The sequence below is a fragment of the Pyxicephalus adspersus genome, chromosome 10 (genome assembly GCF_032062135.1).
Source record: "Pyxicephalus adspersus chromosome 10, UCB_Pads_2.0, whole genome shotgun sequence".
In the NCBI taxonomy this organism is placed as follows: domain Eukaryota; kingdom Metazoa; phylum Chordata; class Amphibia; order Anura; family Pyxicephalidae; genus Pyxicephalus; species Pyxicephalus adspersus.
The window spans coordinates 22,531,023-22,552,888 of record NC_092867.1 but is presented as its reverse complement, the minus strand read 5'-3'; the positions used below and the strand labels follow the sequence as shown (position 1 = coordinate 22,552,888).

The 21,866-nt window shown below is 37.5% G+C and overlaps 1 protein-coding gene across 7 annotated transcripts in view; it reads right to left on the bottom strand.

The window, feature by feature from the left end:
- The window catches only part of EXOC6 (exocyst complex component 6), a 140,860-nt gene that overhangs the window by 11,237 nt on the left and 107,757 nt on the right, over positions 1–21,866 (bottom strand). For all 7 annotated transcript variants that reach the window (XM_072425048.1, XM_072425050.1, XM_072425049.1 and 4 more), the window contains one exon: positions 19,695–19,768. In XM_072425048.1, coding sequence (XP_072281149.1) covers positions 19,695–19,768 — 74 coding nt within the window. The remainder of the gene's footprint in view (positions 1–19,694; positions 19,769–21,866) is intronic.

Here is a 21,866-nt window from a genome sequence, read left to right as displayed (position 1 = left end):
CAAACACAAATACACAGAGGGCCAAAATTAAAAACATAGACACAGTCGCGGGCCAACCTTGAAAATTATTGAAAAAATTGAGGAAGTTTTTCCTTCTCATTAGCTTTAAAACCTTTTCATACGGAAACAAAGAGGTTTTGCTTTACATTTAATCTGGAACAAGCTTATAATAGCGAGAGAGGCATAAGAATTTTTATTTATTTAAGAAAAAATCTTATTCTTTTTTCTCTATTTAGCCTATTCTAGCCTTCTGAGTTAAATTTCGAATAATTTTTGCACTGGCTAACAATACTAAGAATTTTCTTTAATGAAAATCCACCCATTCAAGTCCATGCCTTGGAGTAGCAAGAAAAAGTACATCTGAGGGTAAGTGCTGGAAATGCTCACTGGTCTATAGAAATTGTAGTAGCAGCGCTATTTCAATGCAGTGGCGGGCCAGCTGCAGTTCATAATTAGGATTCCTTTGGGGGCCAAAAAAAAGGATGTTGGGGGCCAATTTGGCCCCCAGGGCCAGAGTTTGACACCCCTGCAGTAAAGGATAAGCCATGGTTTTTGCCATGTGTTTTATCTGTTTTATAGTACAAATTGAAAAGCTTTGTTTGCTATCTGTGTCTTGTGGATTTAGGGGAAATCCCTCTTTGACAGTTGTTGCAGGAACTGGTTTCCCTTATGATAGATTTGCCTATCAATTGGTAACTAAATGTTGTATTTACAATAGTTTTGTGAAACATTTTCTGTCCTTATGCCTTATGCAATATGGGGTAACACTACCACCCTCATCTTAATTAAGAAAAATTATATTATTTATTGGGTTACATTAAATTTAATTACGCGCTCAGTATGTTCTGTTTTGATTTTCTTTTGCAGAAAACCAGAAACGCGTAACTGTTTTATTAGAGTCTCCATTTTTAGTCATCTTTTTAGAAATTAGCCTGCGCTGTGTTTCTGCACCATTCTGAGCTATACCAAAACTATTTAGTAGCCATACTTGTATAATGATTATCTTTCTGTTCATATGTCAAGTTATTATGGTGCTATATGTTAATCACATGTGACAAAATAAGCTGTTTTCTGAAAAAAAAAAATGTTTTAATGTAAATCAATACAAAATGTGATTTTATTCCAAACAGGTAGTGGCCCAATAATGCCTTGCAGGCGTGACTCTGCATACATATATATGGCTTTATGCGAGTACGTCAATTGGACCAAATAAGCTTTTTTAACTGTTGGCATTTATGTCCTACTTTTTTTCCTTTGTTATTTATCTTTTGGCTTATGCAAACCCAGAAACAAAAAAATGTAATATTTTGCAGTTTATCAAATGTGGTGGCTGGATTTTCATTTGTTTTCCCCTGGTGATACAGCCAATAACATTTACCCTGTCCTATGGAAACAAAGATAACTCACCTTCACTGTTTCTAAAAAGAATAGTTAACCTAGAACAGGACTACAGAACACATTTCCCCTCTTCATAACATAAACATAAGGTGTTTTAAAGTTTATGGGTAGCTGACAAGTTCCAAGCTCTCAAGTCTTCTGGCATGTTTGCACTTATTGAACAGTTACAACAAAACACATTCAATGACATTATTAACAGACCCAAATAAAACAAACGAGAAGTTAGGCTTTACATAGACTTTAAGCATTTATGTATTTGGTGTTAAGTTGTGTTCTGTAGTCATTCATTCTAAATCATTATTTATTCCAACACAAATGGCCGTAGTTTACAAAGCAAAGTATTGCACATTATAATAAGAAGTCTTTCAAAACGGGGTAAAACAAACTTTCCTTTCCTACAACTAAACCAGTTCAAATGCTAAAATTATTAAGCCCTAATCAGGCAGTTCCCTCTGCATTTGACTGTACATGTAATTACCTTTTTGTAAGGTGCAATTTACTTGATAAACACGTTAGAACACTTGCTGATGTTCCGTCTGAGCGGATAAATGTCATCGTTCCCCGCCCTGGGGCATCATTATCACAGAAAAGCAGTTATAAAAACACATAGGAACTGAATGGGGGTGCAAAGAGAAAAAAAAAAGTAAAATCCCTTTCTGACCTCTGAATAACCCAAGCAAGAGATTAGCCCATTTCCAAGCAAGTATGTTGTCACACTGTTAGGCCAATTGCTGCTATTGACACTTTGCATAAGCACCGTAAACTGGGTGCTTAAAGAGGACCATCGTGCTATTAACTTACTATTATTTTTATACCGCCAGATTTAAGAGAATAAAAGAGTGCTGGAAAGTTTCAGCAAGTTGAAAAGGTCACAATGTTTGTGCAATGGGGCATTTGCAGGGCTTGCGGTCAAAAATATTCCAACTGTATTTAGGGTTAATGGCTTAGTCTTCAAAATAGGCATGCTGGACTGAGCTTGTATATAATGTATTATTATGGGTGACAGAGGCACACACCCTGTTTACTGACTACTGAGTAATTGTTTCCTTTTATGAGGATTATACAGCCTGTAAACTGATGTCTGCAGAGAAAATAACATATTTAAAGACTGCTATATAAGAGTACTGTATTTAGGTGTTAGAGCTCAAACTTCAGTCTACAGCTTTACCTTGCACAACTGTACCATCTCCTCTCTTGTACTAAAATTTATCCGATTTCACTGCACGCTGTGAGCTTCTTGCAATGTGCATTGGAAGTTGCAGCAGAACAGAACACTCCTTATTGCCTTTCTGATAGACTTCTGATTCTTTATTCCATAGCCAAATTGCTTTTGGCCCAAACCATCCTATTCCTTGGATCTTATTCTTCTCTGTTTTCAGGAAAGCTACATACAGCGCCCTGCTCAGCCCCTCCTACAAGCCTTGCAATGTACAGAGAAGCACAAACACCCAGTGATAATACCACTGGGTCTAAAAGAAGGTATGTAAAGAAAATGGAAAGGTTTTGTTTAAACTTCATTAGCATGTTGATGAGGGGGTAAAGGATGAACAAATGAAGGCAAGATATTAGCAGAATAAACTTCAGCTTTAAGACAGTACTGCTCTCAGGGGTTTATACCTATTTAGCTTTGGGTAAAATGTGATAAGTACATTTTCTCAGCCCTAATTGGCAGTCTGGAGTACACAGGGCTCTCATACAAGGAACCCATTTGTTCCCCATCAAACAGTGATCATGATCCTTTTTGCTTCTGCTAGGTAAAGTACTTTCGATATATAAGTACCTGAAAACCTAGAATAAAACTGAACACAAAGGTGACTTGAAGCAACTCGCGGTGTTAAACAAATTCTATGAACTGACAGAAATATTAAAGCAAATAAGATTGTAAGCTCTTCGGGGCAGGGTTCTCTCCCCTTGTGTCACTCCTCATGTGTCACTGTCTGTTTACGTCTGTCATTTGGAACCCCTATTTAATGTACAGCGCTGCGTAATATGTTGGCGCTATATAAATCCTGTTTCTCAATAACAATAATATTAATAGACCAGAAAGCACACCGTACTTGATTTTGAACTAAGTCTGACGTCCTGCATGGATGCATGATCTCTTAAACTTACCTCCTTACGATCTACTTAAACTTACCTTCTCCCAATCAATACAACACAGCAAAAATATTTATTACCTAAATGTTTGCACTGTTGTGCTGTACTTGGAATCCTGAAACCTGGTGTGGACTTGTTACGGCTTCTATAAAGGAGACATTTGTCTCTGTGCCCTGTTGCTCCAGAACTAAGATTGCTGATGACAAGTGCGGGTTACTGATGACCAGTCAAGCCTAACAAAACATCAGCACCTTCGGTTTCCGTGTTCCAATAGAACTTGTATAGGTGATGTAAGTATGCATATACCCATCTTTGCTGTCCACTGGGTGTTTTTAGAGTGACCACAGAGTTACTCTATTGTAACCATCAGACTTTTCTACATGCAATGCTCAGTGAGCCTGATTTATAAATGCTCTCCAGGACAAAAGAAGGTAGACTTTTTTGGGAGAGCCTGGGTGATTCAGCAAACCTGGAATAGATTTGGTCCAGGATTAAAAACTTGTGCCAACTAATAGCAGATGATTTTTAGGGAATCCATTACAGGTTTGCTAGATCACTCAAGTACTTCTGTGAGAGTTTATCTTCTTTAGTCTTGGAGAACTTTAAAGGCCCATTGTGTTGAGATGCACTGTGTATGCTGTATGCTACAGATCAATTAAAACAACCAGGAACATTTCAAGCAGAGGGCACTGTCAAAATAGTAGTAGTATAATAATAGAGTAATATAAACAATGGAAAAAAAACATATATATATATATTATAAATATATAGTAAACAATCGCACACTCCCACTAGGCAAACAAAAAACATTTTCCACACAGACTAAGCTATGCTCAGCTCCATTAAATCTTCCTGACAGAGCTGCGCAATCCGTAAATAACATCCCTTGCTTTGATCAATGATGCAAGTCTCTTTTCTTTTTTTACAAGACTGGATTTAGAGTCCCTGCAGTGGATAGTGTATTGACGATAATAGACAAATTCCTTAAATCAAGACATTCTGCTTGGATCTTTGCAAGTCACAGGATAATGATCTGAATAGCCCATGACAATGAGATTACAGGAACCCCATTTTATTAGTATGACGCTCATGGTCAAATTTCACGAACATGGATTATCGACTAAAGTTGCCAGAGGATGCCAATCTTAGATCTAAGACCATTTCAGAGGAATCTGGATGACAAAGAAGTTCTAACATTGGCTGGGCTTACAGTGCAAACAGCAACATCTAAACTTTCCTAATTTGATGGTTATCGGGTAATCTCATCCTCACATTACTAATACTTACAAAATTGCTTATACTGTTATTAAAATTCTGCATTTATGGACTGCATTTAGCATGACGGACAAGTAAAAGAATCACATCTCAAGCTAAAATTAAACTTGCTTCATATTTGGTCTTCCCTGGTTCCTTTCCGTCTCTCATCAACATGCTAATATTTTTTTATTTCTGGTTTTTTTACATACTTTATGTTATTATTTCTCCCTATGCAGATCTTAGAAGGGTAAAAAGCTATACTGATGGATTTACATTGTTGAAGAGTTTGGTGTCACAGTGATTTTTTGAATGATTGATTGACAGTTTGATTTGACTTCCAATTAATTGGCTGGAAGTCCTAAAACACTGCTTACATGTGTACATTGTTATGTCCTTCCAATTGTTTGCCCCGGATGGAAAGTAAACAGAAACACAATCCTAATTCTGATCAGTTGTTTGTGCACATAACTTACATACTTTCAAATGATATTCAAAAACACATCTGATTGGAAATCCAAATATCATTTGCTTATGGTCAGTTGTATGCTGAATTCCCTTCATTTCCTCCGGGTACTCGTTTCCTCCCACATTCCAAAAACATGGTTAGGTTAATTGGCTTCTCCCCAAAATTGACCTAAGGCTTTATTAATGACACATGACTATGGTAAGGACATTAGATTGTTAGCTCCTTGGAGAGACAGCTGGTCACATGACCATGGAATTTGTACAGCGCTGCGTGATATGTTGGCGCTATATAAAAGACTGTGTAATAATAGGTAAGAGTATTTTATTGCAGAACAGGCATCCTCTGCCCCTTCTGCAATAAAGGACCTGCCTTATCACAGTTTTTAAGGGTAAAGGTGCGTACACACTTCCAATTTTTATCGTTCCAATCGAACGACGAACGATCGATTGGACAAAAAATCGTTCGTAAAAAAGTAACCAACGACGCCGACGAACGAGGAAAGTCGCTGGAAACGAACGACCGGATCGACGGATCGGATTGGACGACGATCGTTGAGCATCGTTCGTGTGTACGGTCGTTCGTTGATCGTCCATGTTCAGAGCATGCGTGATGAACGAACGTCCGTTCACTTTCCTGTCGTGCACATAGTTCCTCTATCGCTCAAAAGATCGTATCTATTGTGTGTACAATATCTACGAACGATCGTGTCGTTAACTCTATGTGCAGGATCGGTGCTATACGATCGTTCATATATATCGTGCATGAACGTTCGTCGTTCGTTTTCCAACGATAATAATTGGAAGTGTGTATGTAGCTTAAGGGTTTAGTTCTGCTAGACTTCCTTCCTAGTTCTTCCCTAGCTTTTCTTTATGTTTAGGTGGCATGAAGACTTGGATCCTCTGCCATGTTCATAGGGAGATTCTACTTACGTCCTAGTTCTGGATCAGGGCCAACATTTGCATTTCTAAATTTGCTAAATGCCACCATATACGGCCACCATATAGGTTTCCAGTGGTGAAACTTAAAGGAGGCGATTTTAAATACACATACTCATGTAAATAGGCTTCCACTGTCTTTAGGACAGTGCAATGATCAATATGAGCTTTTACAATCTCCCTTCTCACATTAATCATGGCAAAGAAAACATTTCCTAGACAGACATCAGCACAGATGTCATACCGAGTATATCAGGTATAGATTTAAAAGGAAAATTATGAACTAAAACATTTCATCTACATATGCCACAAATGGCTTCCTGTAGACTGTATTACTGCTGAGGGAGAAAGAATTGAAATCAAACCTTACAAATTCTAACCCATGGGCTTTGGAAGATCTGGAAAACACACTTAACACCTCACTCAGCAACTTGTGCTAGTTGAAGTTCTTACCTGCTGAGCTGGGAATTCATGCAGTGCAGTGATCACCATTGCTCTGTTAGATCAGAGGTTAACCAGTAACAGGTTTGGTTGCCTATATTCTGGCTACCTACAATGAGCAAGTATACTGCTACTGATAAGAGACGACTGTCAAAATGCTAGACCTAAAGAATACCAGAAAAAGTATGCCCATTCATTAAACATATGTAATTTGTATATTTAATTTGAGATAAACAGCGGTATTGGGTATACAATGTACAGCACTGTATTTTGGGACATGTATTCTTGTATTGCAGGTCAAAAATGCAATTCATGCAAATCTTTAAATGCACTTTGATGTTTATATTCTACTGCATGTGTTGCGGTGCCAGAGGTGTTTGTTTTGTGTATGTATTATTGCTGAACATCTCTGCAATAACCAACTGCTCTAATTTCCCAATAGAAAATAGGACAATCATATTCACCACACATAAACTGCATTGTGACACCAGGCAAGGACTGGGAATAGGGGGGCTTCCCCCGAGGGATAATTCGAGAGATAACTCACTGTTATCCTTCTGTAATAGATCTGCCTGTCTGTGGCCACTATAACACAATTCTGCATAGCAGCGATTTATGACGCAGGATGGTTTGCTGCAAAATGGTCTATACCTTTCTCACCGAGCAAATCAGTTCACATATATTTCTCCAACACGTCTCCTTTCTGCTTTGTTGTTAATTTTATCAGTTTACAAGGAGCTTGTGTTTCATGGTGATTTAATACTGCTCCTCAGCAAGATGATTTATTTCTGAGAGCACACTTTTACTGCTCTCCAGTGGTGTAACATACGCTGCATATTTAATTAGGTCTACCACAATATATATCCCCAGCTACTTACAAACACACTGCATAGCAATGACATATAATTTATTCCTATAGGGTAAGGTCCTGTGTTTGGAATACAGACCTGCACACATCCTTCAAATTGACATAATTGCTTCATTTGTACTCCCAACATGAATTTAAATATTTCCCCCTTCTGGTTTCTGACTGTGCCTTAATTATGTCAGAGAATAGCTTTAATCCACTAACTGTTAGCAGCTTGAATAGGGGCAGGACACCTGAGAGGATTAGGGGCTCCAACGGGGCAGGGCACTTGTATGGATTAGGGGCTCAAATAGGGGCAGGGCACCTATATGGATAAGAGGCGGACACCAGATGAATTAGGTACTTGTATGAAACTTGTAAGAATTATAGGCTTCAAAAGAGGCAGGTCACCTGTAAGGATGAGGGGCTAAAATAGTGTCAGGACCCCATTACTTCTCCTGTTCAGTATAATGAATGCTTGGAGCCCTCACACTGAACTGCGATAAAGATAGGGAGGGATGGGTATGTGGCAGACTGGCTCATAGAGCACTCTAGCCCGTAGCCACTAAATGCCAAGATGTCACCTTGGTGTGGGCATCCCATTGGCTGTAAAAGAGCACCAAAGGTAATCACTGTGCCAGCTCTTGATTGAAGATTGTTATGGCATGCAGTTATTGACCGGTACTGAGCTTTTTATTGAACAGCTTTGAAATGATGAAATAGGCTGTTTGGATACTGTATATTTTTACTTAGAACTCTTGAAAAGTTTTTATATGTTAGTTTAACTATCACACAAAAATTGTGCTGTAGTCATATATGTGAAATATGGGATCTTTTCACACTACAGGGAAGTGCTATATTTTACTAAATGGAGCAAATTGCAATCAAATGTAGTAGTACTTTTAGGTGCACTGTTTGGCTGGCATTGTGTTGCTAAGGTGCACTGGGGATGCCAGTAACAATTATTGGGAACCAGGTGCAGTAACTCATGCATTGCCCTGGGTGACATTATAAAACAACTTTCTGTTATAAAACAACTTTCTACATGCAAATGCATTCGTGAGACTGAGACCAAATAAATAATAGGACCTGTGACTTACAACTCCTCAGTCTTTTGAAAAAGATCTCTAAAATGTTAATAGCGAAAATAGGGACTAGTGTGTGGCAACTCCTCAGTCCTCTGAGTACTGCCTCCTAATATTGTGATGTCATGTTGCAAACAAACAATAATTTTTATATTAATGTAAAAAGCAAATAACAAAAAGATTTAAATGTATGTAACCCAACATGTATCTTAGTTTGTTTGATGTCATCCCTCATTGGGCCTGATTTATCAAAGCACTCCAAGGCTGGAGAGTGTACACTTTCATCAGTGAAGCTGGGCGACCCAGAAAACCTGGAATGGATTTTTCCAAGGTCAATTGCTATTTGCTAGGAAATTTTTTGGGCCAGTTCCATTTCAGGTTTGCTGCATCACCCAGCTTTACTGATGAAAGTGTATCCTCTCCAGCCTTAGAGAGCTTTGCAAAAATCAAGCCCATTTCATCCAGTTTTCTTAAATATTATGTTGAAAAATTTTACTGATGTCCAGCCAGCAACAAAACATCCTGTTTAAACCTGACAACAATAAGCCATTGCCTCACAATTATCAAAAATTTTGTCAGACTGCTACCTGCACTCCTGCAGTTGGCAGTTGAGCTAGCTAATAGGCCTGAGGATCGAATTCTAGAAAAAAAGAAAAGTAACTAGCAGGGCCAAAAATGTCCAGAAAGACAGACATTGACATAGTGGGCCTGATTTATTAAAACTCTTCAAGACTGTAGACAATAGACTAACATGGGAGAACCTGGATGATCCATCAAACCTAGATTTATTAAAAATAATTTGCTATTGGTTGGCAAGTGTTTTCAATCTTAGACCAAATTCATCCCAGGCCTGTTGGTTCATTTAGGTTCTTTAGTCTATCTTCTCCAGTCTTGGGGAGTTTTAATAAATCAGGCCCACTGTGTCAATGCTGGTCTCTCTAGGGCTTTTTGGCCATGCTACTTACTTTTCTTCTATCTGTAGCCTTCCATCCTCAGACCTAATAGATAGCTCAACTGCCAAATGAAGGAGAGCAGATAGCAGTTTGACAAAGTTTCTGGTAATTGTGAAGCAATGGCTTATTGTTGTAAATCAGGCCTAAAGAGTTTAACAATTTAACCTCCCTAAAGGTAACCCCGAGTGTGACTCAGGGTAGAAAAAAGTTGCTCACACTCGGGGTAGGTAAACCTATGGGAAGGTTAGCAAATAGAGCGCTTACCTGATCCGCCGTCCATCGCCGCGATCTCCGTCTTCTTTTTCTTCTTCCTCGGACTGGCTTCTGCACCCGATGAGTCACCGAGGAGTTCCTGGCCGGGTGGCGGGAAATTCAAAATCTATTTGTATTGCATTCAATAAAAAATACCTGTACTGAATGCAATACATTGGATTTATATGTCTAAAAGCAGTACATTGTTTTCAAGAACATTTATTTTAAAGTAAATGTAATAGTATGAGTATAATGTGTATTTGTTTTTTTAATTTTTTTTTTTAAATTTAAAAAATTTTTTTTTAAAGATATAGATTCAAATTATTGTTTTTACACGATTTTGTGTTTCAAACTTTATTATACTCATACTAATATACTGTAAAATAATTTTTTATGAAAAACAATGTACCGCTTCTAAACATATAAAACCAGAAATAAATAAACTGCTAGAGAGGTTAAAGAAGACATGAAAAACCAACTGCAGAGTGTGAAATTTAAAGAAATACATTTTACAATGTATTTGGTGTCAATTATGTCACTTTTTTTTTCTATCTGAATGTCCACAAAATGTTTGCAGGCATGTACTGTCAACGTGAGACACTTTCTCTTGTGTTGTTGTGTTTGGATCTTTAGTTGCATGTAGGTTAGATGATACTTTTTCACACTGCCCCCCATCCCCAGTACCTCTTAATATCATCAGGCCCAGCCTTTTAAGTCTATGACATCATTTGGGACTTGAAAGAGAGCCGCTATAAGGATCCTGCTAAAGTGACAGTATTAGGAAGAAACAAAGCCAAAAATGTTCTAGAATGTTACTGAAGTCACTGACAAATGTCCAGATGTTCCCTGAAGAACTGCCCTGAAGAAATCATCTCCCTAAGCCATGAAAAGACACAACTCCTTGAAGTTGACTGCTTGCTAGTTGTGAAGTGATAACTGCAGGACAGCTCCCTGGCATTACACACTCCATATCAAAGAAACAGTTACATGTTTCAATTCCTCCAGACTCGCTACATGTCAAAAATGTCCAGCAGGAAGTCATTAAACTGTCTGCTCAACCTGTGGAAATGTAATCCCCTCTGTCAAGTGATCACTTCTAACACACCAAAGCAGGCATTGCAGAAAAACTATTACACCTAGCGCTGACTCATTAGAAGAACTCCGCTAAGCACTATTTACATCTTAGCTTCCATATAACATTCCTCAATGCAATTTCAGAAAAACGACAACATACTGTGAAAAAAAAAAAACGTGGGCCTATTCATACTGGGTTGTTTCATTAAGGGGTGGATAACAGAGTGCGGTGACCCACAACCCAGTGACCAAGATGTGCTGTACACAATTGTAAAGTAGTCCTATAATTAAATACTTATAGCTGTTTTGCTGGTGTCGTCCTAAACACAGATTAAATCGGAACAAAAACTTGTGATCGCTCAGCTATTACCGATCCATCAAGGTGCCACCATCTTCCTTTACTTTACATCTTGAATATGATCTTTGGCTTTCTTGATTGGCCATGTCAGAAGGATGGAACCCTTTATTCCTGGCACACGTAAGAGAAGTATGTGCAACTCAACAAAATTTGATGGCATCATTTTGGTATCTGTCTGAAACACTGCCGAGAAAAATCAGAATTCCTGACAGTTGCATTTAACCTGCAGTTGACCTACTTTTTGATACCGATTTGCTTCACACTGGTTTATTAACCCCTCTAGCGGTAATCCCGAGTGTGTAGCTTTAACCCAAAAAGAACCCCACTTACCTTGCTCCTTTGTCGTCCCCCAACGTCCTGCTGGTCCCCGCAGGTCCTGGGGACACGTCCTGCTCCTCCGATCTCCAGCCGCACAATGCAGAGACAATCTCCGGGGTTTCCCGGTGACGTTGATGTATGCAGACGGGCGGATCGGCGGGAAATTTAAATAATTTTGTACTGGGTTAAATACAAAATAGCTGTATTGAGTCCAATACAAATACATTTTCATATAATATATATATAATTATTATTATATATATATATTATATATGCTACTGTACACTTACATGTTTAATTTTTTTTTTTTAACAGATTTTTGTGTTTTTTATTTTTAAGTTTATTATTAAATGTATTAAATATTGGACATATTTTTATGAGTTATGCCTAAGAATAATAGCCTACAATGTAAAATAAATTTCAATGCAAAAGAAAGTAATGCTTTTTGCATGGAAATTTGAACGGAATTAGAACGCTAGGGGGGTTAAGCAACTTGTTTGCAAATACAAAACCTATTTGAAGCAAACAAAAGGTCACCAACACAGGCCCTAAACATGAACAGTATGTAGAATGAATAACATATTGTACAGTTAGCCCTTATCTTCTACATACCAGTGAATTTGTAAGTCAAATTCATATGAAATCAAAACATATCAAATAGACAATTTAAAAAAATCTTCTTCTTTTGCAGTTGGTGCCCAAAACAAATAACAACAGGGAACAAACAAAAAAATCTGATAATGAAAGACTTAGCAGTACCGTGTATTTCACTCTTTTGCAATGCCCTATATCACTGCCCACCTCAGCATTTTAAAAAGTATTTGTCAACGAAGTCTGCTCCTGTGTATAATCTAATTTACTGCTCCACTTTAACTAACTGGCTGCTATACCAAATGTACCCTAACTGCTGTATTTTATAGTGCACAATCCACAAATGTTCTGATGGAAATTTGTTCATAAATCTGCATGCTTGTCCTTTTAAATCAGCAGTCAGTCCAGTCCTTATATTACATCTAGATATTGTTCTTATATACCAGAAGTCAATTCTAATTAGTAGTCAGTCTTTGTGTGACCTACAGTAATAATTTAAAAGTAAAAAAATGTGAGGGGGATTTACTAAGTTATTAGGATGTATGCAAAAATCCACAGTAAAGGGATATCATGGGGAGGAAATCTTTGAAGGTTTGGTAAACACTTTCACCTTCCCTGCAACCTGTTCTGGTTTTTGAAGGTGGGTGAACGGGGAGATGCACCTGTGCTGTGAAGGTGATGGTGGAGATGTTGTAACAGCATGAATGACAGGTAGTGCACAGGCAAAATAGTCTGCTCCATACAGTGACAATGGGATGGCATGACACTCAACCCTAGCTCTAGAGATGTGGCCCAGGAAAGTCCCTGCATGCAAGGCTGTGTGAGGATGGCCTTGTTACTTTTGCTAAGATGGTGGTCTGGCAGAAATTGCGTGTGAGGGTGCTGGACAGTAAATTGGAGCTGAAAAAAATAGAAGAAACTGCATCTAGCTAAAAACATTGGTGATCAATGAGCCTGAAAGGAGCTGGTGGGCAGTGAATCTAAGCTAAAAAGGTTGGTTGGATGAAAGTTTTTTTAGGCTTGCAGTGTTGGTGTGGAGGGACTCTGGGCTAAAGAAATTGGTAGGAAGTGGCTCTGAGCTGAAGAAGTCTGTGGGCAGTGAATCTAAACTGAAGAAGTCAGTGGGCAGTAAATCTGAGCTGAAGAAGTTGTGGGTAGTGACTCTGAGCTGAAAAAGTTGTGGGCAGTGAATCTAAGCTTAAGAAGTCGGTGTGCAGTGAATCTAAGCTTAAGAAGTCGGTGTGCAGTGAATCTAAGCTGATGAAGTTGGTGGGCAGTGAATCTGAGCTGAAGAAGTTGGTGGGGAATTGACCAGGATTTTATGGGTGCAATGGTTCAAAACTGGAAACAGAACATTATGTTCTGTACACAATATTCCTTATTTATTATTATTATTAATAATATTATTTAACAGGATTTATATAGCGTCAACATATTACGCAGCGCTGTACATTAATTAGGGGTTGCAAATGACATACAGATACAGACAGTGACACAGGAGGGGAGGACCCTGCCCAGAATATTTGGAATAATATTGTTTGGTGAAAGAATCTACAACCTTTAAGTTTTGTTTTGTAAGGTTTATTATATAGGTCTTAAGTGGTGTTTTAAATATATAATTTTGTGAACATATATTGATTTGATATGATTAAATGTGGAATAATAAACTCAACTTATCTCCAATCTCTCCCCTGTCTTACTTTTGAGAAAAACGTGCACCCAACTAGCACAGTTGAAAAACATTTGAACATCAAATATAATGTACATTATTACTGGAGGAAGTGGGTGGAATGCGGTATCAACATTACCAGCTAACAAGGGAGACAAGAAAGAGTTCAAGCGTTGGTTTACCATGTCATCTCAGCTTTCCTTGGAAGACGTTAAGAAATGTCACTAATTGAAAAGGGAATCCAGGTCAAACATTGACCAGCAAACATTCCTGGAAGCCCAGTTCATCTCCAGAGATCAATTACAACTTCTCAAATGTGTCAGGGATTCTTGTTTGACATGGTAAGGTGTGAGTGTGTGTAATGATTGTAAGTGCTGCTCATGATAGCTACCAGATTTTATTCAATGCAGCCAAAACATTGAAAGATGAGTTCTGATTGGCTTCTGTGGGTTACTAATCTGTTATTGTGAAATGGAGTTTACAGAAACAAATAATAATTTACTAAAGAAGTATAACAAAGTAAATTTCACTTAGCTTTGTAAATAAGGGGATGGGCTGACCTTGATGATATATGTGTGAACAAAAATCCAATATAGAAAACTTTTCCAGTACATGAATGGGGATTAAAATAGAGCACCCCATTCATAAATAAGTTTATTTTTCCCAATAAACATGCCCTTCTTCTATAGTAAATAAACCCTATGATTTTCAAATTAGAAATTAAAACTATAAAATCATCAGCATTATTTGAAGCTAAGTCAAAGAGTTGCTGAAATTAAAAAACCTCTGCACTGAGACAAGTAGGTAGATGAATTCTGTCAATGCAGCTTATGAATGATGTATGTTCAAAGGTTTGCAACACATTTCCAATAATCTTATGTCTGCTTGTTGGCTTAAGGTATGACAACAGATGCAACTGAGGGATTTCCTTTGCATTGTGCCTCTACCGTTTTTGAAGTAGTAGGTCTTTTGAAGCCTTAGTTACCACCACCCTCCCAGTGATTTATAGCCCTCGGCAAATGAAATCACAAATAGCACCCAGGGCTGTGTGCAGTTTAGACCTGCTCCATAAGGAACACTGACAAGTGCTGTGGAAGATCTTTGACCAAACCCATTGGGCTTTATTTATGAAACAGAACATTACTACAACCACAGCTACTAATGCACTGTGAAAAGCAATACAGGCAATTGGCAATTCTTACCAATTTAGAGAAGGACCCCTTCTCTTTCAGTGTTGCTGTACAGGGGACTATAGAAGGTCTGACCCTGCGCCATTTCAGATATTGCGCACACTTCTATGTAAAAAAAACACTACTAGAATGTTTTGTAAAAATATCTGTCTGGAGATAGGTCTGTAGGATCAGAAGGCTGAATAACACTGAATGGGGGCCTATTCTACTTTATGTTTTTAAGCTTTATATGTGCAGTGTGTGTTTGTATGTGTTGTAACTTTGGTCAAATACTTACTCCAGTGTTTCTCAACCAGGGTTTCATGGATTCTCAGAGGTTGCTAGAACAATGGCAAATTTATGCTTCTCTGGGACATAAATAGTCCTTTTTGCTATCTGTAAGAGTGACATTCTTCCCAATGGCCAGTAATGTAAAAGGCATTCTTCCCAATGACCAGCATGCTCATATACTATCATCTGTGAATAAAGTAATTGTAGGAGGCGTTCCCTAGGACTATACGATTTTTTTTTTCATGTTAAAAAGGTTGACTTGATATCTATTAGCCAGAGACTACATAATAATCCAACTACCAAAAATCTTTAGATTTTACCCTACAAAAACATTTTACAATGTTTTTTGCACATGTTTATTGTACCCTACCACAATGCATGGACCTTAAACTGTATCAACTTGCTGACCTTTTTACTAACTTTAAAGATTTCTGAGGATCAACCAATTATCTAGGAACCACCTGATCATTATTTTGTGCTACATTGGTGCCTTGGGGTCATTGGATATTATAATTTATAAACAGACTTCTGTACAAATGTGCTAGAAAAACTCGTGGAATGGATAGTATAAAAGTGCAGTAGATGGTTGTTGAGATAACTGGATTCCATTAGCATGTTTATGATTGGCAGACCACACTTTTTTTTTTTTTACAGGTCAAGTCTTTAGAAAAAAGGGCAATCCTGCTGATTATAGTCTGAGCTGCAGTGTCTGCTCAAGTCCCAAATCCCCAGCTAAGCATCCTGACTAGAGCTCAAAGCCTCCTTAGCAGCAGCCACTACCTGTCATCGGCTGCTCTCTAAGACCAGGACACATCAGGACCCTGACCTGAGGGCGCTGTCCGGGTGGGCAGGTAACCCTGTGCTACTGGACCGACTTCCTTATCTTTCATAAGCTAGATCCATGTAAGGGTATCACATTCTACCCAAGAAAACAGTAGCCTGACCTTTCTGAGGCATTTTACAAAAGGAAAAAGGCTCAGTTACTTTTTAACAAACATCAGAAAAAAAGCCGTCATTCAGCATAATAACGTGAGTACGTCACATGAAAACAAACAGAGAGGCTACAGAGGTGAAACACCATCATGATACTTAGATGGTAATCTGGGCAACTTTTGCTTCCCAGGGAGACTTCCATGTAATATTCTTCCACAATGGCTCACATTCTGCATTTCCATAGGGAGCCAATGTGGTTGGAAAACAATTCTAGAAAAAAATGGATCCAATATCTGAATTTAGCTCACGTCCTAATGGGTTTATACTGAATAAATAAAAGTATTAAAAGTAAACAAGTGTGTATCCACAGACTTCCAGTACCACAATATATCTATCTATCTATCTATCTATCTATCTATCTATCTATCTATCTATCTATCTATCTATCTATCTATTTTACACTAACAAATAACTTTCTAATTTACTAACATGTATATATGCTATAGTACATTGTATTTTGTTGTAATAGGTTGAATCTGAAAATTAAAGTGGAAGTTTTTCAATCAGGCAGGGCATTATTGAAGAAAGGGACAGGCAAAGTCCCTTCTGCAATAAGCATTCTTACCTGTCTGATTGCTTCAAGGAATTGTCAGCTCAGAGCAGAGTTGGTTTTCCAGGATATCTGGCAATCCTGGCTTCCCTTGAACTTGCCGGGACAGAATGAACTCTTGCGTGCCAATGTGGGAGTTACCTCATTCTGGCTCGGCCAATCAGGATGGCTGAAGATCCAGGATAAAAAGAAGAAATAGGTTGGCGGTGCCCATTGACAGAACAGGGAAAGACGAGTATAACAGGATTTAGTTCGCTAGACAAAAACCCTGGAAGTACAAAAAAATCTCCAATCGTAAGGCTGAGAACATAGTGCCTTTGGACTCAAATTGTAGGAAATGGTGTCAGCACTGCCCAATTGACTTGCTAATCCCAAACAATTTCCCCATCTTCACAACAGAAGCATGAATTATTTTGTGTTCCAAGAACTTGGACGACTGACTGGACTCCTTGAGTTAGCACAGAAAAGAGTGAAAGGCACAGAAAAAACTTCTGAAAATTTCTGATAAGATCAACAGTTATATTTTGCACTTGATATGCAGATATGACAAAATGGTTATATTAGTAAACTAAACAGACCAAAAAGAAGCAAATATGAACAGTTTGTTGTTAGAGATTTACATATGTTTTCAATTGGATTATTCAGTAAAAGATTTGGCTATACCTGTTGCAATATTATGACCATATGTGGTATCTTGAGTTATTACAGTCTCACTACATCTGTAAATAGATTTACTTTTTTTTAGGTTTACAAGGACTTAAGAGCTAATTTCCATGGCACTAGATTCAATTGTTGGGTAATCTGTGCAGAGAATTCATAGAAGTGACAGATGAAAAAGAAATAATTCATCCAATGACCTCCTTATCATAAATAACCACACATACCAGAATATTTACCCTGAAAAATATACACATGGATGAACTGAGTATTTTTAGTCTAGAAACACATAAACCTATTCTGACTTAGTTGTCAACTGTTCTTACTAAGTGATCCATTTAGTCAACTCTAACCTTTCTGCAAAGATTTCTGCTAAAATCCAGTTTCTCGTTTCGGACTATAAGGCTCAGGGGAGAAAAATAATTTCACTAGCCCTGACATCAGACCCAATAAAACCCAAGAGGCTCTTAACGATGTAACATAAGTGTTTGCAAAGTTATGTTTTTTTCTCTAGGCCGTGGTGTCATTTTCCATCCCTAAAGAAAGATTGTGGGTGACCTTTAAATCCTCTGAATAGTGGAAGAAACAGTAAGAGTGCTATGTATAAAGTCAAGGCTTTTTACATTCTTGTGTTTTTATGATAAATGACTTGGGAAGCTGTCAACACCCAGGTATTTAGATTTAATTTCAAGACAGAAAAATGTACTTAACGTACAACTTTAGGGGGCCTATTTATAAATAGAAAATTACCACTTTCTTAACACCATATTTATAAAAGTGGGAACAGTTTTTGTTTCCTGGTGGTCTGTTTTTTTAAAAATGGTGAATAGAGGTGCTGTAATGCTTCTAAATTGAACCTTCATTTTACAGCCACAAGGGTGTTTAAAAAAAGTAACGCCATTGATGCCCATTGTAACCCCTGGTGTTCTTCACTTCTAAAGTAGCCAATGCTATCTGGCCATTTATAAAATAGAAATTAGGCTGTTTTTCCCTCTTTTAATATGGTGAAAGGGTCAGGAAGATGCAAAAGTGGTGTAAATGATATAAATGACAATTAAGGTTAAACACTGGCGATTGCTTTAGTTGTTTACCATATTTGTAAAGGGGGAAAACTGAAATAGGATATCATTTGAATTTTAATAAGCCATTTTTCTGGTAAATAGCCTATTCACCCCAACACTTTAGTTTTGCTATATATATATATATATATATATATATATATATATTTATATATAAATATAGTGTACTACCAAGTACACTTCTATTGCCCAGAGCAATTAATTGAAAGTATGTATATTTATATCTTCATATTAATATTCCATCTTTATTTCACACGTACTAGAACAGGCTTGTACTCCCTTTCATCTCTTCTGCTGTGTTCTGTATCTTTTGAAATTAAGCAACAATGAAAAAATCCCAAAAAAATATCAATAGTATATTAACTGTATTTAGAATGCAGAAGCAAACACCTTGATAGTTTCAAGCAAGCCTTAATCATGTTTGTATAGTAGGTCTATCATTTTTGGCTGGATTTGTGCAATAAACTAAATGTTCTACACTATTACTTGGCCCTAGGATTATAGAGCAATGGTTTCCATAGCTAAGTCCACTATTCTAATATATTCATCATATTCTGATGACATGTCTACATCTTGAGAAGGTTCTGCTGTGCCTCGGTGTGGTTTAATGGAGAGCTTTTGATTCTTTTAAGCCCACCTCACCAAAGGATCTCTGCCCATACTTTCCCATGTAGTTTTTTGCTACATGTTATTGAATGATTACACAGCTCAATAAAACATTTTTTTTCACTTCAAAATGATTGTCCTGATCATCAGCAAAAAGGAAATCATACAAATGGAGTTTTTTTTTAATTACTTCTTTGTGATTAGTTCTGTAATTATACTGAATACAGAATATATTGACATTAAGTATTTCAAAAATTTAATTTTGTATACGTAGGCATATCTAATTTAATGTTGCTTTATTTTCACGTCTCATTAGTTTTCTATGAGGTTAATAGTGGGGTTTTTATTTTATTTATTTTAAAAACTAGAACCAATCTATCAAAACCAATACCATATTTGGAATCTGTGCATGAAACACAACCTAAAATGACTTCTGTTTGTCAAGAAAATGTTTGTTGACCAGTGTTATTAATATTTGTGTTGGCAAAATCATTATTAAGAGCCCATTCACAATTAAATACCTTTCCTGTAAAATGTAAAACACCCCATCACTTTCATTTTAGAATTAGAAACATATGAATTGGAGAAGAAGAAGAGACTTGTCTTACTTGTCTGAGGTCAAGGAAAGCCAATTGGAGAGTGTCCTCCTGGAATCCCGGAACTGGATCAGAACTGGCAAACACTGAAATACAAAATATAAACTCAAGTTAACTAGAAGAGACTTTATAGCTAAAAAAAACAGTACATCTTGTATACATGCACATTTGCCCATTTTCCGGTACTTTTAAGACTCTACAAATACAGAAAAATATCTGTTGACTGTCAGATATGCTCTTAGTTTCTGGGTTCCATTGTGAGTTAGCAACAAATAGCAGTTTGGAAGTAGTGTTAGCCCTTAGCACTACTCAAACCCTCCCACTCTTCTAGTCTCTACCTATTACATTATTTGGTAGTCCAAGATAATAACTAGAACTTCTGCACAGGACAGCTCCTAATTTCTGACACAATCAATGGGAACCTATGGTAGGTTTAGCAGACCAAATAGGAACAACTATAAGAATTTAATTGTTATGGTTTACATAAGTTTCAAAAATATAGGAAACAGTCCAAAATTGCAAGCAATGCTTGAGATCTAAAGCATTACCAACTGTTTTTAGACTTGAAAGGGATAAAAAGACCTAATGGCTTAGTAACTGGGGACTCTCAATGTGGAGAGCTTTGCCATGTATAAACCCTGACAAACTACTACACTCATCATAACAGAAAGCTTATGAATGCTAATTCAGACTTCCTCTTGTATGGCATACCATGAAACAGAAGTGGCCAAGCAAAGGTCATAGATATCACACCACTGAAATTGCTTCACTTAGTGGGCCTGATTTAATAAAGGTCCCCAAGACTGGGGAAGATAGACTATCATGGTAGAACCCAGGTGATCCAGCAAACCTGGAACAGGCAAATGTATCAGCTTGGAACCCTTAGATATCCATTCCATCTATTTCTGATCACTCCAGTTCTCCCATGATAGTCTATCTTCTCCAGTCTTGGAAAGCTTTAATAAATCAAACCCGTTATTTATATTCTTACCATGTCTGCTATTCAACTTTTTCTTTCAATCCCATTGCACTTTTAAGAGCTTTTCTGTGCAAAGTTCAAACAGATGCAAAATTCTGTACTCATGGAAGAAGCTTAGAGATGTCCCAAGGGAAATGATTACTGCAGGATTCTAAAAGATACTAATTCCTGAGCTGTCAACTTTTTACACATCTGCTTTTGTTATAGCCGTTGCACAGTAAAAGGCCTACATCAAGCAAGAAAGCTATTAAAGAGAAATTTTCAGAGGTGGTCCCAAGCTTAGAACGCTCTCATCAGGTGTGAGCCTCTAAGCACTGCCTAGGAATGCAATTTTTTCACTAAGATAGATGTCACTAATAAAAAGTCTGGGGCAAACATATTTTATTGGACTGGGGCTTTTATGTGTTTAGGAAAACCGCCTAAAAAAGAATTTGTTAACTGCCAAAACTTTAGTGCCTGCTAAGAGTTGTATGTTCCAAAGGGTAGGAAGGTCCTAAAGGTGACAATGTGTAACCAGAGAAACTATTTTTGAGCATTCAATGCTATTTATGAGAATTCAATGGTATTTTTTAATGTTCAGAGAAATCTAAGTAAGCCCCACACCATCTTGTCATACATTTTTGTTGCTGGATGGAAGTGCACTCATGTCCAAGGCTTACATACTTGCAATAAAGAAAACTCATGTATGTGCCTTATAAACTGTCAACAATTCCAGTTCAGCCAACGCTGAAGAAGTACATTGAAGAGGTTTTAGACATGGAAGCATGTTTTAGGCAGTAATTCACTTTTGCTAGATACTTTGGGTTGCATAAATGGGTGAATAAAAATGTAAATATTATAAATATTATCATCATCAATTCACTGTATTTTTATTGCACAAACATATTACGCAGCACTGTACAATAAATAGGGGTTGACACAGGAGGAGGAGAGGACCCTGCCCAGAAAAGTTCTCCTTACATGTAACACCCAGCTTTTCCCAACCTTTTCTCGACCCTTATATTACATTTAGATCATAGGGAACCCCTGTTCTTATTACAATATCCACAGTTTACAGTACACTAGCATAGTGAAGAGTGGGATAAATGTCTCCTTCATTGCTGGCCTGTGGGAAGAATGTCACCCAGACAGCCAAAAAGAACACTGGTGTCACTTGACACTGACATGACCTAAGAGTCAATAATTGCTCATTACTGAAGGAACTC